Source organism: Esox lucius, chromosome 24 (genome assembly GCF_011004845.1).
Source record: "Esox lucius isolate fEsoLuc1 chromosome 24, fEsoLuc1.pri, whole genome shotgun sequence".
In the NCBI taxonomy this organism is placed as follows: domain Eukaryota; kingdom Metazoa; phylum Chordata; class Actinopteri; order Esociformes; family Esocidae; genus Esox; species Esox lucius.
In genome coordinates this window covers 17,400,695-17,412,272 of record NC_047592.1, presented here as the reverse complement: position 1 = coordinate 17,412,272, position 11,578 = coordinate 17,400,695, and the positions used below count along the sequence as shown (strand labels likewise).

The 11,578-nt window shown below is 43.4% G+C and overlaps 1 protein-coding gene across 2 annotated transcripts; it reads right to left on the bottom strand.

Annotated features, from left to right (window-relative positions):
- Positions 1-460: 460 nt before the first annotated feature.
- f13a1b (coagulation factor XIII, A1 polypeptide b) lies at positions 461-8,966 on the bottom strand. 2 transcript variants are annotated; one of them, XM_010905587.5, is made up of 15 exons: positions 8,677-8,957; positions 6,822-7,006; positions 5,852-6,040; positions 4,957-5,205; positions 4,585-4,703; positions 4,330-4,437; positions 3,981-4,155; positions 3,616-3,754; positions 3,330-3,433; positions 3,079-3,167; positions 2,737-2,890; positions 1,974-2,249; positions 1,546-1,709; positions 1,096-1,232; positions 461-988 (listed from the first exon to the last, which is right to left on the bottom strand). In XM_010905587.5, exons 2-15 carry the CDS (start codon positions 6,973-6,975, stop codon positions 847-849), a joined length of 2,199 nt encoding a protein of 732 aa, XP_010903889.1. In that variant the 5' UTR covers positions 6,976-7,006; positions 8,677-8,957; the 3' UTR covers positions 461-846. The 2 variants fall into 2 exon arrangements, with proteins under 2 accessions (XP_010903889.1, XP_010903890.1); XM_010905588.4 differs by lacking the exon at positions 461-988 and having other exon boundaries at positions 1,185-1,275; positions 8,677-8,966.
- Between the last annotated feature and the right edge of the window lie 2,612 nt (positions 8,967-11,578).

The following is an 11,578-nucleotide window of genomic DNA, read 5'->3' as shown; positions in this document are numbered from 1 at the left end:
TTTCAGCTATTTAAGCTACAGTAGCTCATCTGTTGGATTGGACCACATGGGCCAGCTTTCGCTCCCTACGTGCATCAATAAGCCTTGGCCGCCCATGACCCTGTCGCCGGTTCACCGCTTTTCCTTCCTTGGACCACTTTTGATAGGTACTGTCCACTGCGGAACAGGAACACCCCACAAGGGCTGCAATTTTGGAGATGCTCTCACCCAGTCGTCTAACCATCACAATTTGGCCCTTGTCAATGTCGCTCAGATCCTTACGCTTTTTTCAGATCCCTACCCTTTTTTCCTACTTCTAACACATCAACTTTGAGGACAGAATGTTTACTTCCTGCCTAATATATCCCACCCACTGACAGGTGCCACGATAAGGAGATTATCAGTGTTATTCACTTCACCTGTCAGTGGTCATAATGATATGGCTGATCAGTGTATATGTGACATCAACACAATTCGTAAATGGTGGGTAAACAGTTCACAAATTGTTTGCAAATGGTTTATTAAGGGCTTTATAATGACACACAGAGATAGAAAGAGAAACACTGACAGCACTATGCAGGTATTCATTTACTGAACTCAAAAGCTAAAACAAAACACATACTCTATCAGTAAATTGTTTTTACTTCAATAAATGTGTTAGTAATATACATGAACTAACACGATCATAAATGGAACCATGCATTAAACGAACAATCCCTAACACCTACACCACTGGATGTCAGGTGGGGGGGAAAAAAACGACTTTGAACTACACTAAATCCTGCCTAACTAGAAAACACTGTCACTTTTTCAAAGCTAGCATGTAACTATGGCGTATATCTGTGCCGTGGATCTGCCCTTCGTCCATCAGGGTTCGACGGCGAGCTCGACCTGCCCATACACCTGTCTGAGGGCAGCACAGTCCAGGCTGGCCATCAGCTTGGTGGGTCCCGCCCGACGGGGGTGGAAGTGTTCTGTCCACGTCAGTGACGAGCCAGGCGTGACCAGGCTATGGTAGAATAAAGAGCATTAGCGTGTGTATGTATTGTACAATGGACAGACACATGGGGTACAGACGCCACGCACGCAAAAGCACGTGCACGCAACTCTGCAGACCTGTAGTGCTTGTGTTTGGGTGACATGACCCCTGGTCCCTCGACGCGCACGTTCACATCCTCCAGGTTGAACTTGAATGGGTTGGTGAACTTTATGATCGCTAACATCTTCTCGCCCACTTTAGCTTGACCAGACACCTACAGAGAGGGAGAGGAGGGCGTAGAACATTCCTTATTCTGGCTGATTGGGATCCGGGAAGAGAGTGGATATGGAAAGTACAGAATGCACTATTTAGTAAAAATATATTCCTATTTGTAATTTCTACAACATTCACAGGATGCCCAATTCTGATATTGTTCAACAAATTGGTCTTCCAACCAATTATCTCTGAAAAATATCTGATATAAAATGGCCTGATGTAAATCTCTACAGAGAGTTTGGGCTATGAAGCATTGTTAAATGACATAGCTCAGTAGAGTTTAGGGTATGAAGCATTATTACATGACGTACCTCCACAGAGAGTTTTGGGGTGTGCAAGGTGACAACCCTCATAGCGCTGATGATTTGTCCGGTCTCCTTGACCTTCCCAGTGGCAATGAAGTGGAGGTTGGCCTGCTCCACCAGCTGTCTCATGTAGTCCTTGGAAGGCACCGGAATAACCACCTCCTTCCCAGCTGGACAGACACAGTGATGTCACCTTTCGTCTGCTCAGGTTTAAGGCCCAGAATTCAATACAATCCCACAATGTTGACAATAAAGCTTCCAAGGGCAATGGTCTTGTGTTCGGTTTGTAGATAATTTGTAGACAAAATCTGAAATTACCTTTAATAGCCGCATTGCCAGGAACTGGCATGATGAAGATGCATGAAACTGAATGCTGACTTACTTGCGAAAGCGGCCAAACACAAAAACACAAGCAACCGGCCAGACCCGCCTACCTTTCTTGGGACCCAGGGTCATCTCGGGGCTCTTGAACAGGAACTCGGAGCTGGTGACTCCTGTGTAATACACCACGTTGCCACTGACGTACATGTCCACGGAGCGAGCCTGGTCACTCGCGTTGTCCAACACCAGCTTCAGCTCGAAGCTGTCCCCCACCCTCACCTCCACCAAGGGCATTACCAGCTCCACATCCCCCTTGGGAGGGGAGGCTTTCTCACGCTCGCTGCCATACTCCTCCGCTTTCTCCAACACCGTGCGCTCCTCCGGACTGCCTGTGGGAGCGATCACAGGCGATTGGGGGAGAATACGACGGTTTGTGTCAAAACTGGTGTGGATTTATTCTAATCCTGGATGCTGATTGAGTAAAAAGGCACCTAAACTCTCGTGTTTTCTTCTTTCAGAAGGGTTTTTAAACCACACGTTTGGATTTTTGTTTTTTTTACTCCATATTTTTCTAGATAAATGTTCTTTGATATACTAAGGAGGTTAGAGTTAAATTTAGGCATGAAAGTTAAGTTGAGGTTTAGGTTAAACTTAGCAGATTTGGAAAAAAGTTTTTTGAATTAAAATAAGTGAATGTTGTCCTAACATGTACTGAAAACATTGTGTGAATGAGAGAGAGTCTGTTTGAAAAATATCTATGGTCTATATTGAATGTAGGCATATACCACTATGAGAATGGGGCAGAGGCAGTGGAACTACAGACAATGTAGCTCTCTAAGTCTTGAAGCAGTAATGCTCCCTCCCTCTCCTCCTTACCCTCTGAGAACTTATAATGGTCAGTGATATCACGGCGAGTGTCCTGGCCTTGAGCTTTGGTCAACACCATCCTTCCAACATGGCTGGTATTGACCTTGACCGTGGACAGGGTCCCGTCTCTGTTCCGGGATTTGAACACCACATCACTGTTCACCTAAAGCAGGGGAAGAACGGGAGACATTCAGCATGTAAAACACCAGTAATTAACCGCATCGTGGATAGTCGTGGACTAGTCATGTCCAGTGCAAATACAGAGCATATTCACTCATACAATTTATGCCAGCCTAAAATGATTTGTCTTGGTAATTGGCCAGCACAGCTTGTCATGTTTGGTGTCTTTACCTCAGCAAACACAAAGGGTGCATCAAACTGGTAGCAGAGTTGGCCGTGTTTGATGGCGTGGACGGAGGCAGGGCCACAACGGTACATCCCTGTATATGTTAGGTTAGTAATTATCAGTGATAAGTTGCATATACTGACTACTGACAACAATAAAGTAACCCTGAAATACCATGCTTGTATCACAGTTGTAATGTGTGGGTTTCTGTGTGTGTGTGTGTGTGTGTGTGTGAGCGTGTAGGAAAACACCTCACCATCGCTTGTCTCCTGGGGTGTAGCATCCACCACCTGCCAGCCCCCAAACCCTGGCGGAAGGTCCGGCCTGGTCATGTAACACTCATTCCAGCAGTGGTAGTTCCTATGGCAAAATGGGAACATTGAATCGTTATACAGTAACATCAATGCTTTTCAGTGACGTGTCTATGCTTCTTGCCGAACACCGATTTTAAAGATGACAATTTAAAATAAGACTGGAACAACTGGCCACTCTGGCGAATTTAATGACGGCCGGGATGTGATTTCAAACAGTGTCTTTTCTACCAAATGGTGTCCACAGTGCGCAGCCTGTCAATTTTGCCATTGTCATCAAGGATGATGTCTGTTCTCAGGTTGCCATTGTTGTCATGGGCTGAGAAGAAGTTGGTGACCACCCTTCCTGGGATGCCAAGACAGCGCAGAACTGGGAAGGGACAAAGAACCATTTAATAAAAATAAATCAGTGATTTCAAATAAAGGGTGCTAAAGCCATTACTGGTCCTGGTTCTGAGGACCCAAACATTCCCATTATAGCCCTGGAACTAACACACCCGATTCAACAAATCTACCCATTATCAAGCATTACATGGGTGGAGTCAGGTTTCGGGGGCGGGGGAAAAATGGAAAGGCGCGACGGGGGTGGGTCTCACAGGTGTTGAAGACGGCAGCGTAGACCCAGCACTGGGCGTAGCAGACAGGTCGCTTGCTGCTGGAGTACTGGAGGAGGATCTCGCTGCTTCCTGTCCAGGAAGTGGGAGCCACTCCGTAGGTGTAGTCCCCGCCCCAGTTACCCTCCAGGACCCCGTCGTCGTCACGAGAGTTCAGCTGGGAGAGGGAGAGGCAAACATGCTTATGGGCCTCAGTCGAAAGCCGTGCATTAGAACAGGAGTAGGGGGCTAGGGGCCTTAATAGGTAGCAAACTGTGGGGATGAAATGGTTTGAAGAATGTGAACAGGTTCTCTGTATTGTATTGACTGGTGCTAATTCTGCTACCCTCACCATGGCTGAGGCAATACGAGTTACTTTGATGGGATCGCCCCTGTTGGTGATGGGCATGCTAGCTTTATCCAAGATGAACAGACAGGCATCCAGCACCCCGTAGTCAAACTGCAACAAAGTTTGAAGTTGAAACAATAAAAGTTAAGACAGAAATGGATCTTCAAAGCCATCTGAAATGAGTCTGTTTATACGGGGAGACGAATTCCGATGTTTTCCCCAGTTACTGACAATGTAATAATGTGGAAGAGTCTGTACCTGACCAAAGTTCCAAGGCCGCTCAGCAACGTCATCAAACGCACCGTGGTAGATGACCCCCAGCTCATTCAGAACACATTCCAGCCTCTCATTATAATCATCCAGAAACACTGAATCCGCTGGTGGAAGGAAAATAGAACATTAGAATACAATTCTATGAATCTATTGTTTTACCAGTTTTAAAGCTAAACGAATCGATCAGTTCCAATTTTTCAATGAATCAATCACTGAGTCACAAAATACGATGGTCAATGGGGAACCAGGAAGTGTCAGTATATACTGTAATAGAACAAAAATGAAAATAACACATAATAAAATGTAAGTTCATATTAAAATATGAACATCTTCAAGTACATTTTAGTGGTCACAGACCTGGTGCCCAAGGGTTGAAAAGAATATAGACATCCCTGGTCTCGTCCCACTTGGTCCTGCGAATTCCATAGGGTGTCATAACTGCCAGGTAAACGCGCCACTTTCCTACAATGCAGTCCGGCGCGGGGGTGATGCCCAGTGTGACCACGTTGTCAGTGCTGTCCACCACTCGACCTGGCCATGGGCTCTGACGCTCCTTGTTCACGAACACAGGGATGTAGGTCCCCTTGTTGAACTGGGGACTGGCCCCTGATCGATAGTTGGAACAAGGAAATGACATGTCAGGCTGTGGGGTCGACCTGCCTGTTGACTCCAATGGGACTCTATTGCTGCACAATCATTTACTACCTGTTTAAGTCTGAAAATGCTTCTTTTGCATTCACCTGGGTGATGTAAAAACAAAAGGTGTTGGTCATCTCTAGCCAATTAGAGTGTTAAAGCACGTCTTTTAAAAAGGTTCCATGAGTTTGGCTTAGCATTTGGAGCAAGGAGTTTGGGAAACCAGGCAAGAGTTAGGGGGATGGTGCCGTTTGTCATTAAACAATAAGCCTTTGCAGTGACACACAGGACTTGAACTGTGGTAGACCAGCCTGCATATATAGGAAATAAATATGGATATATTGTCTGTACAACCCAGAATCCTCCAGAAATGTCATAATGTTTTAAACTGCTACGTTCAGTTGAGCATAACGAAACATTTGCACTTGGCTTCAAGTCATTTGATGTCAGTGCCTCTAAACTAGTAACAATGGATACCATAAGATATTTCTAATCCTAGAAAGTGAGGGCATTTTTAAGATGACTGCATATTGATATTTGTTCCTAGCTAAATTCCAAACTGTATTGGGACCTGGGTTTGGTTGTCCCTGATTAACATGACATGCAAAAATCTCACCAATGACAAACTCCACGGCAAACTGGTCTTCAGAGGGTTTGTAGGCACGGTCAAATGTCACCTTGAGCTGGAACTCCTGTCCCCTGCGAACAATGAGTCTGTCGTTTGCGTACACGTGAGTGTTGTGCTGAGGCTTGTTGACACCGCTCTGGGTCTGAAGCATGTCCACCTCCCAAATATCCAAAAACTCTGGTAGGAGAAGGAGAGAGAGAGAGACAGATGGACGAAGAAAGGGAGAGAGTAGGAGAGAGATAGACAGACAAAGAGAGAGGAGAGAGATAAACATATAGACAAAGAGAGACAAGGAGAGATAGTGGTAGACAAATGGACAAAGAGAAGAAGAAAGGAGAAAGAAGAGAAGAAAACAGATGTAAACTTGAAAGATATCACTTTATAAAACCTACAATTAAATTATATATATATATATTTATTTTTATGGTCATTTAGAAATGCTTTATTGTATGTAGTTAATATCAATTGTTACCACTTAAAAAGTCTGGCACTAATGGCTTTTGTAATCCTAACTTGGGCTCTGAGTTCATTCCTGTAAAATAGCGCCACGTGCAAGTTTTCTCTGAGTGCTCAGCTTTGGGAGCCCACACATCCTGTAGAGCTTCATTCACACCCCTTTGGCACCAGTAAAAAGAGAAACTGCAGTTGGTCAACATTAAGTAAAATGTTGTTATGACTTATGGTGGGGGAGCTGAAGTCACTTCCTGTTTGAAGTTCTGTATTCCAGTCATTTCATTTTTATCTATAACCCGACCATGTGTTCTGGAGAGATACAGCTGAGAAGAGAAGGGTGTGTGGAAAACACACGAGAAATGTGGATCCTTTGTTTACGAGAAACTGTGTCATTGTGTCATGGAATCTCTCTTATCTTTTGTAACCAGGGTGCTCACTTCCTCACAAACACACAACTGTCTCTTTCTTCATGTCACACGCACAAAACCTGGGTTCTCCTCCTCACCGATGAGCGGAGGGGGTCCCCGGGGCATCAAGCCAAACGGTTCGAATTCGGGCACCTCCTTCTTATCCGCGTTGGAGTTGGCAACGGGGGTGGCGGTGCGGCCGCGGTGAAACACCTTCGGGGGCGGCTTGGTGGCGGGCTCGTTGTCGGACATGGTACCGGTGCTGAAACGTCACCTTGCGGGCCTGAGAGAGACGGATGGATGATGCAGGGCAGGGATGAGTGGATTTAACGACTGCATGACAAACATAGATTGAGACAGACAGCTCCTAGGTTTACCATCATATCACTGAGGGCCATGTGTTAAATCGAGAGTTAGGGTAGCATCGATTGTAACACAAACCAAAAGAGCTCTAGTGACTAGGTAGGCACACGTATGTTTGAAGTGCTCTCTAGTTTCAACGAGAGTCAGTGTTTCCTTAATCCTCTCCCTGTTTATTCTGGTGCTGTATCAAGAGGAACCTACCAGAGGTGCATTTCTAGTTAGCAGTTTGCAAAGTCTGAAATATTTGGTTGTTGGTTTTAGCTTTGTGATGTGTTATTCTGAGCGTCTTGTCTTCAGCGTTTCATCAGACAGTGCTGTAAATCTGATAATACATTAAACATCCGTGTATAGAAATTCAAGCATGGCATTATGTGAAATTTGCTTTTAGACTAGTCGAGTATTTACATAAAATGACAAGCTATTGCACCCCATCATAAACTACAAATAGAGATGGTATGTTACGGATCAGCTCAAACTCCATTGAGACACAGGCTTCTGTGTAATGGAGGGGAATAAAATCAAAATCATGGAAGTGCATAAAATGAAGGCACACCAATATTACCTCAACCCCCATGGCTGTGAGGTCCCTATATACCTTCAAAGCTTGAGGTTGGGAGGTGGGAGGGTGGGAGTTTTATTTATGGTAGCACTATGTCATCTTGCAGCTTTTTGGCCCAGAAACCTTCATTCAGAAGTGAGTTCTTATGTAATGGGTGTGTGCTGGTCCAGGAGAGATGATTGAGATTTGGGACAGCCTCTGGCCGTTGTTAAAGGTGACTCATGGACTTACACAGTGAAGGCACTGTTTTACCTTAACAACCCATTGCACAGGAACACACACATGGGCACAAATTGGGTTTTCTATTCATATGGGTGCAGAAAAACCATAAAACCTAATAGGGCTGAACACCTTTTGGGGACCAATTTGTCCTATCTTTGCGGGGACTTTTCCCTCAAATGTATTAGACATGGAACAAACATACACACACACACACAAACATATTATGTCATCACAATCTTCCAAATATTAGCTTGGCAATGCTGTTTCTGGAAAAATATAATTACCACACATTTTAATAGAGGTTTCTAGGGACTTCTGGGCTGTTTTGTGGTCAATAGTTCTCTGGGACGATGCCATTTTGTGGTAGAAATGCAGAGTTTTATGTTGTGTGTTAACAGAAAAACACGTATAGATGCATATAAATATAACATAGATATACATATTTGTGAATATTGCACACTTGTGATTCCTTCAAAATAAAGGTTTTATTAGTATCACACCATTTTACCAAAATGCATTGAAATAACCGGTGTATCAGATTGAATTCCGTGCAATATAAAAACAATGCAAACCAGAAGAGCCAAAGCATTCCTTTGAGGAACTAATAACCAAACACAGTAAAAACATTTAATAGCATTTAGAAAATGTTTTCAACGAAAAAAAGCAGCACAGGTACTTAACAAACCAACAAGAGTAATGCTAACATAATTGAAGGTAAAATAATGCATTCTAAGACACATCCTACATGATTTCAACAACGTCAGAAGACATGAACAGGGCTGGTAGTGACCAGTCAAGAGTAAACTCACCTGTAGAAGTTGACGAGGGGGAGGCTGCAGGAGTCTGATGCTCAATGGGCTTCGGTGTCCGTATGTTTCTGTCTGCCGGGGCCTTTGCCCTTCGGTCTCTGCATCTACTTATATAGAGGAAAGGGAAGGGCCCTTGCAGTGCCAAAGATAGGTCCTATGTGTGTTCTTTTTTTGTGTCATGTGTGGATTTTCTGAGTGTGTCTTTGTGAGTGTGTGGGAGAGCCCCCATTAGTTGTGGGAGGGGTAAGGAGGGGTCCTGGTAAGAAGAGGGGATTGGGCACTTTGGTAGGCGTTTTGTAGCCTGGCTGATGCAACCAACGTTACTGTTAAAGAGCGGGTGTCAGGCAGAGGAAGCGTTTTGGCCTTGGGAGAAGGGTGTGGAATGTGTCATCTTGGATTGCCAGACAGTGAAAGATGGCCTAAGACTGGAAACAGGCCAGGTTCACTCACTATAACAAACATTTGACTTCCACTTCAGTGTTTGTTGTGAAATTGTGAGAGATTAAAATGAATGATGCCGCTTCGTAACCGTGTTACAGTGACCCAGTTATGGAGGGTCAGATTGCTCTTGGGGAAACAGAAAGATAAGCAAGCAAGTTTATGTATATAGCACAATGCATACATCGAAGCAATTCAATATGCTTTACAAAGAAAAATATATGAAAGTACAATAACATAAAAACAAATACTCAAATTAAAACATCAAAGCAAATTAATACATAATAATAATAAAACAATACAATAAGAAAACATATACAAACATATAAAAAAAAGATAAAATGGGATAAAAACATAGGAAGCTATAAGGCTAAACAGTGTGGTTAAGTTTAAGTGCACAGTCATAGGCACGTGAGAAGAGAAGTGTTTTTAACCTGAATTTAAAAAATGTATAGGTTTGGGGCACGTCTAAGATCTTCTGGTAGTTTATTCCAGTTTTGTACAGCATAAGTACAAAACGCAGCTTCTCCATGTTTAGTTTGGACTCTGGGCTCTACTAGTTGACCTGTGTTCATGGATCTAAGAGCCCTGCTCGGTTTATATTCTGCAAACATATCAGAAATATATTCAGGTCCTAAACCATTCAGAGATTTATAAACTAAAAGCACCACTTTGAAATCTATTCTGTAACTGACTGAAAGCCAGTGCAAAGATTTAAGGACCGGAGTGATGTGCTCTGTTCTCTTGGTCCTGGTTGACATTCTAGCAGCAGCATTCTGAAGGAGCTGCAGTTGTTTTACAGTCTTTTTCGGGAGTCCAGTTAAGAGGCCAGTACAGTAGTCAACCCTACTAGAGATAAAAGCATGGACGAGCTTCTCATAAAACACTGACATTTTAGTAGACAGTCGTGTTCACGGGAACAATGAAGGATTTATACTTTTTAAACTTTTTTTGCTCTACGAAATTGCATTTCTGGTAATTGCACAGCATTATATTTCAGTGTAATTTGTTGAATTTAGTTAATTTTATCTAACAAGAGTGTTGAAGTGAAGATGACATAAACATATGTCCAAGTATGTAAAAAATACAACTTTCCAGAGGGTGAACTTATTTTTTACATAACTGTATGTTGTGTTATACCCACAGTATAGTATAATCAATCAAAAACTCTCCAAAACCTAAAACAAGAGTCTGGTTGTCTTAGCCCCCTAATGACGCACGCACAGGCAAATATGAATCATATTAGTGAGCTAACATGTGGTGCGCTGCTGTGCCATTTGGAATTGAACTTGGAAAAACACCCTGTACCCAGCAGTATGACAGCCATAACCACAACAGAACCAAAATGAAAAGTCTGATAGATGCGTTGTAGTGTGGACACCAAACATTACAATTGACAAGTGTTTGTATACTTAGATGCAATATATTCCTTTTAATAATATATGATTTATCATTAGCTTTGACCAAGTTATCAAAGAAATATTAGCAATAGTAATAGCTTTCAAAAAATACAGAAACAAAAGCATTAATTTAGACCCTAAAAAATAAATATGTCTACAATTAATAAAAAACACTGCTACTGTACCGATCTACCAATACAATTACTGACTATAAATTACAACACAGGTGTGGCATATCAAGATGCTGATTAGACAGCATGATTATTGTGGCCACCTTAGGCTGGCCACAATAAAAGGCCACTCTAAAATGTGCAGTTTCACTGTATTGGGGGGGTCCGAAAACCAGTCAGTATCTGGTGTGATCACCATTTGCCTCACACAGTGCAACACATCTCCTTCACATAGAGTTGATCAGGTTGTGGACTGTTGGTCCACTCCTCTTCAATGGCTGTGCGAAGTTGCTGGATATTGGCAGGACCTGGAACACGCTGTTGTACACGCCAATCCATGGGTGACATATCTGGTGAGTATGCTGGCCATGCAAGAACTGGGATGTTTTCAGCTTCCAGGAAATGTGTACAGATCCTTGCAACATGGGGCTGTGCATTATCATGCTGCAACATGAGGTGATGGTTGTGGAAGAATGGCACAACAATGGGCCTCAGGATCTCGTTATGGTATCTCTGTGGATTCAAAGTGCCATCAATAAAATGCACCTGTTTTCATTGTCCATAACACACGCCTGCCCATACCATAACCACACCGCCACCATGGGCCATTCGATCCACAACGTTGCAGTCAGGACGGGTATGCACATGAGCTTCTCTGAGATGGTTTCTGACAGTTTGTGCAGACATTCTTTGGTTATGCAAACCGATTGTTGCAGCAGCTGTCCGGGTGGCTGGTCTCAGACAATCTTGGAAGTGAAGATGCTGGATGTGGAGGTCCTGGGCTGGTGTGGTTACACGTGGTCTGCGGTTGTGAGGCCGGTTGGATGTACTGCCAAATACTCTGAAACGCCTTTGGAGACAACTTATGGTAGAAAAATTAACATTTAATTAATG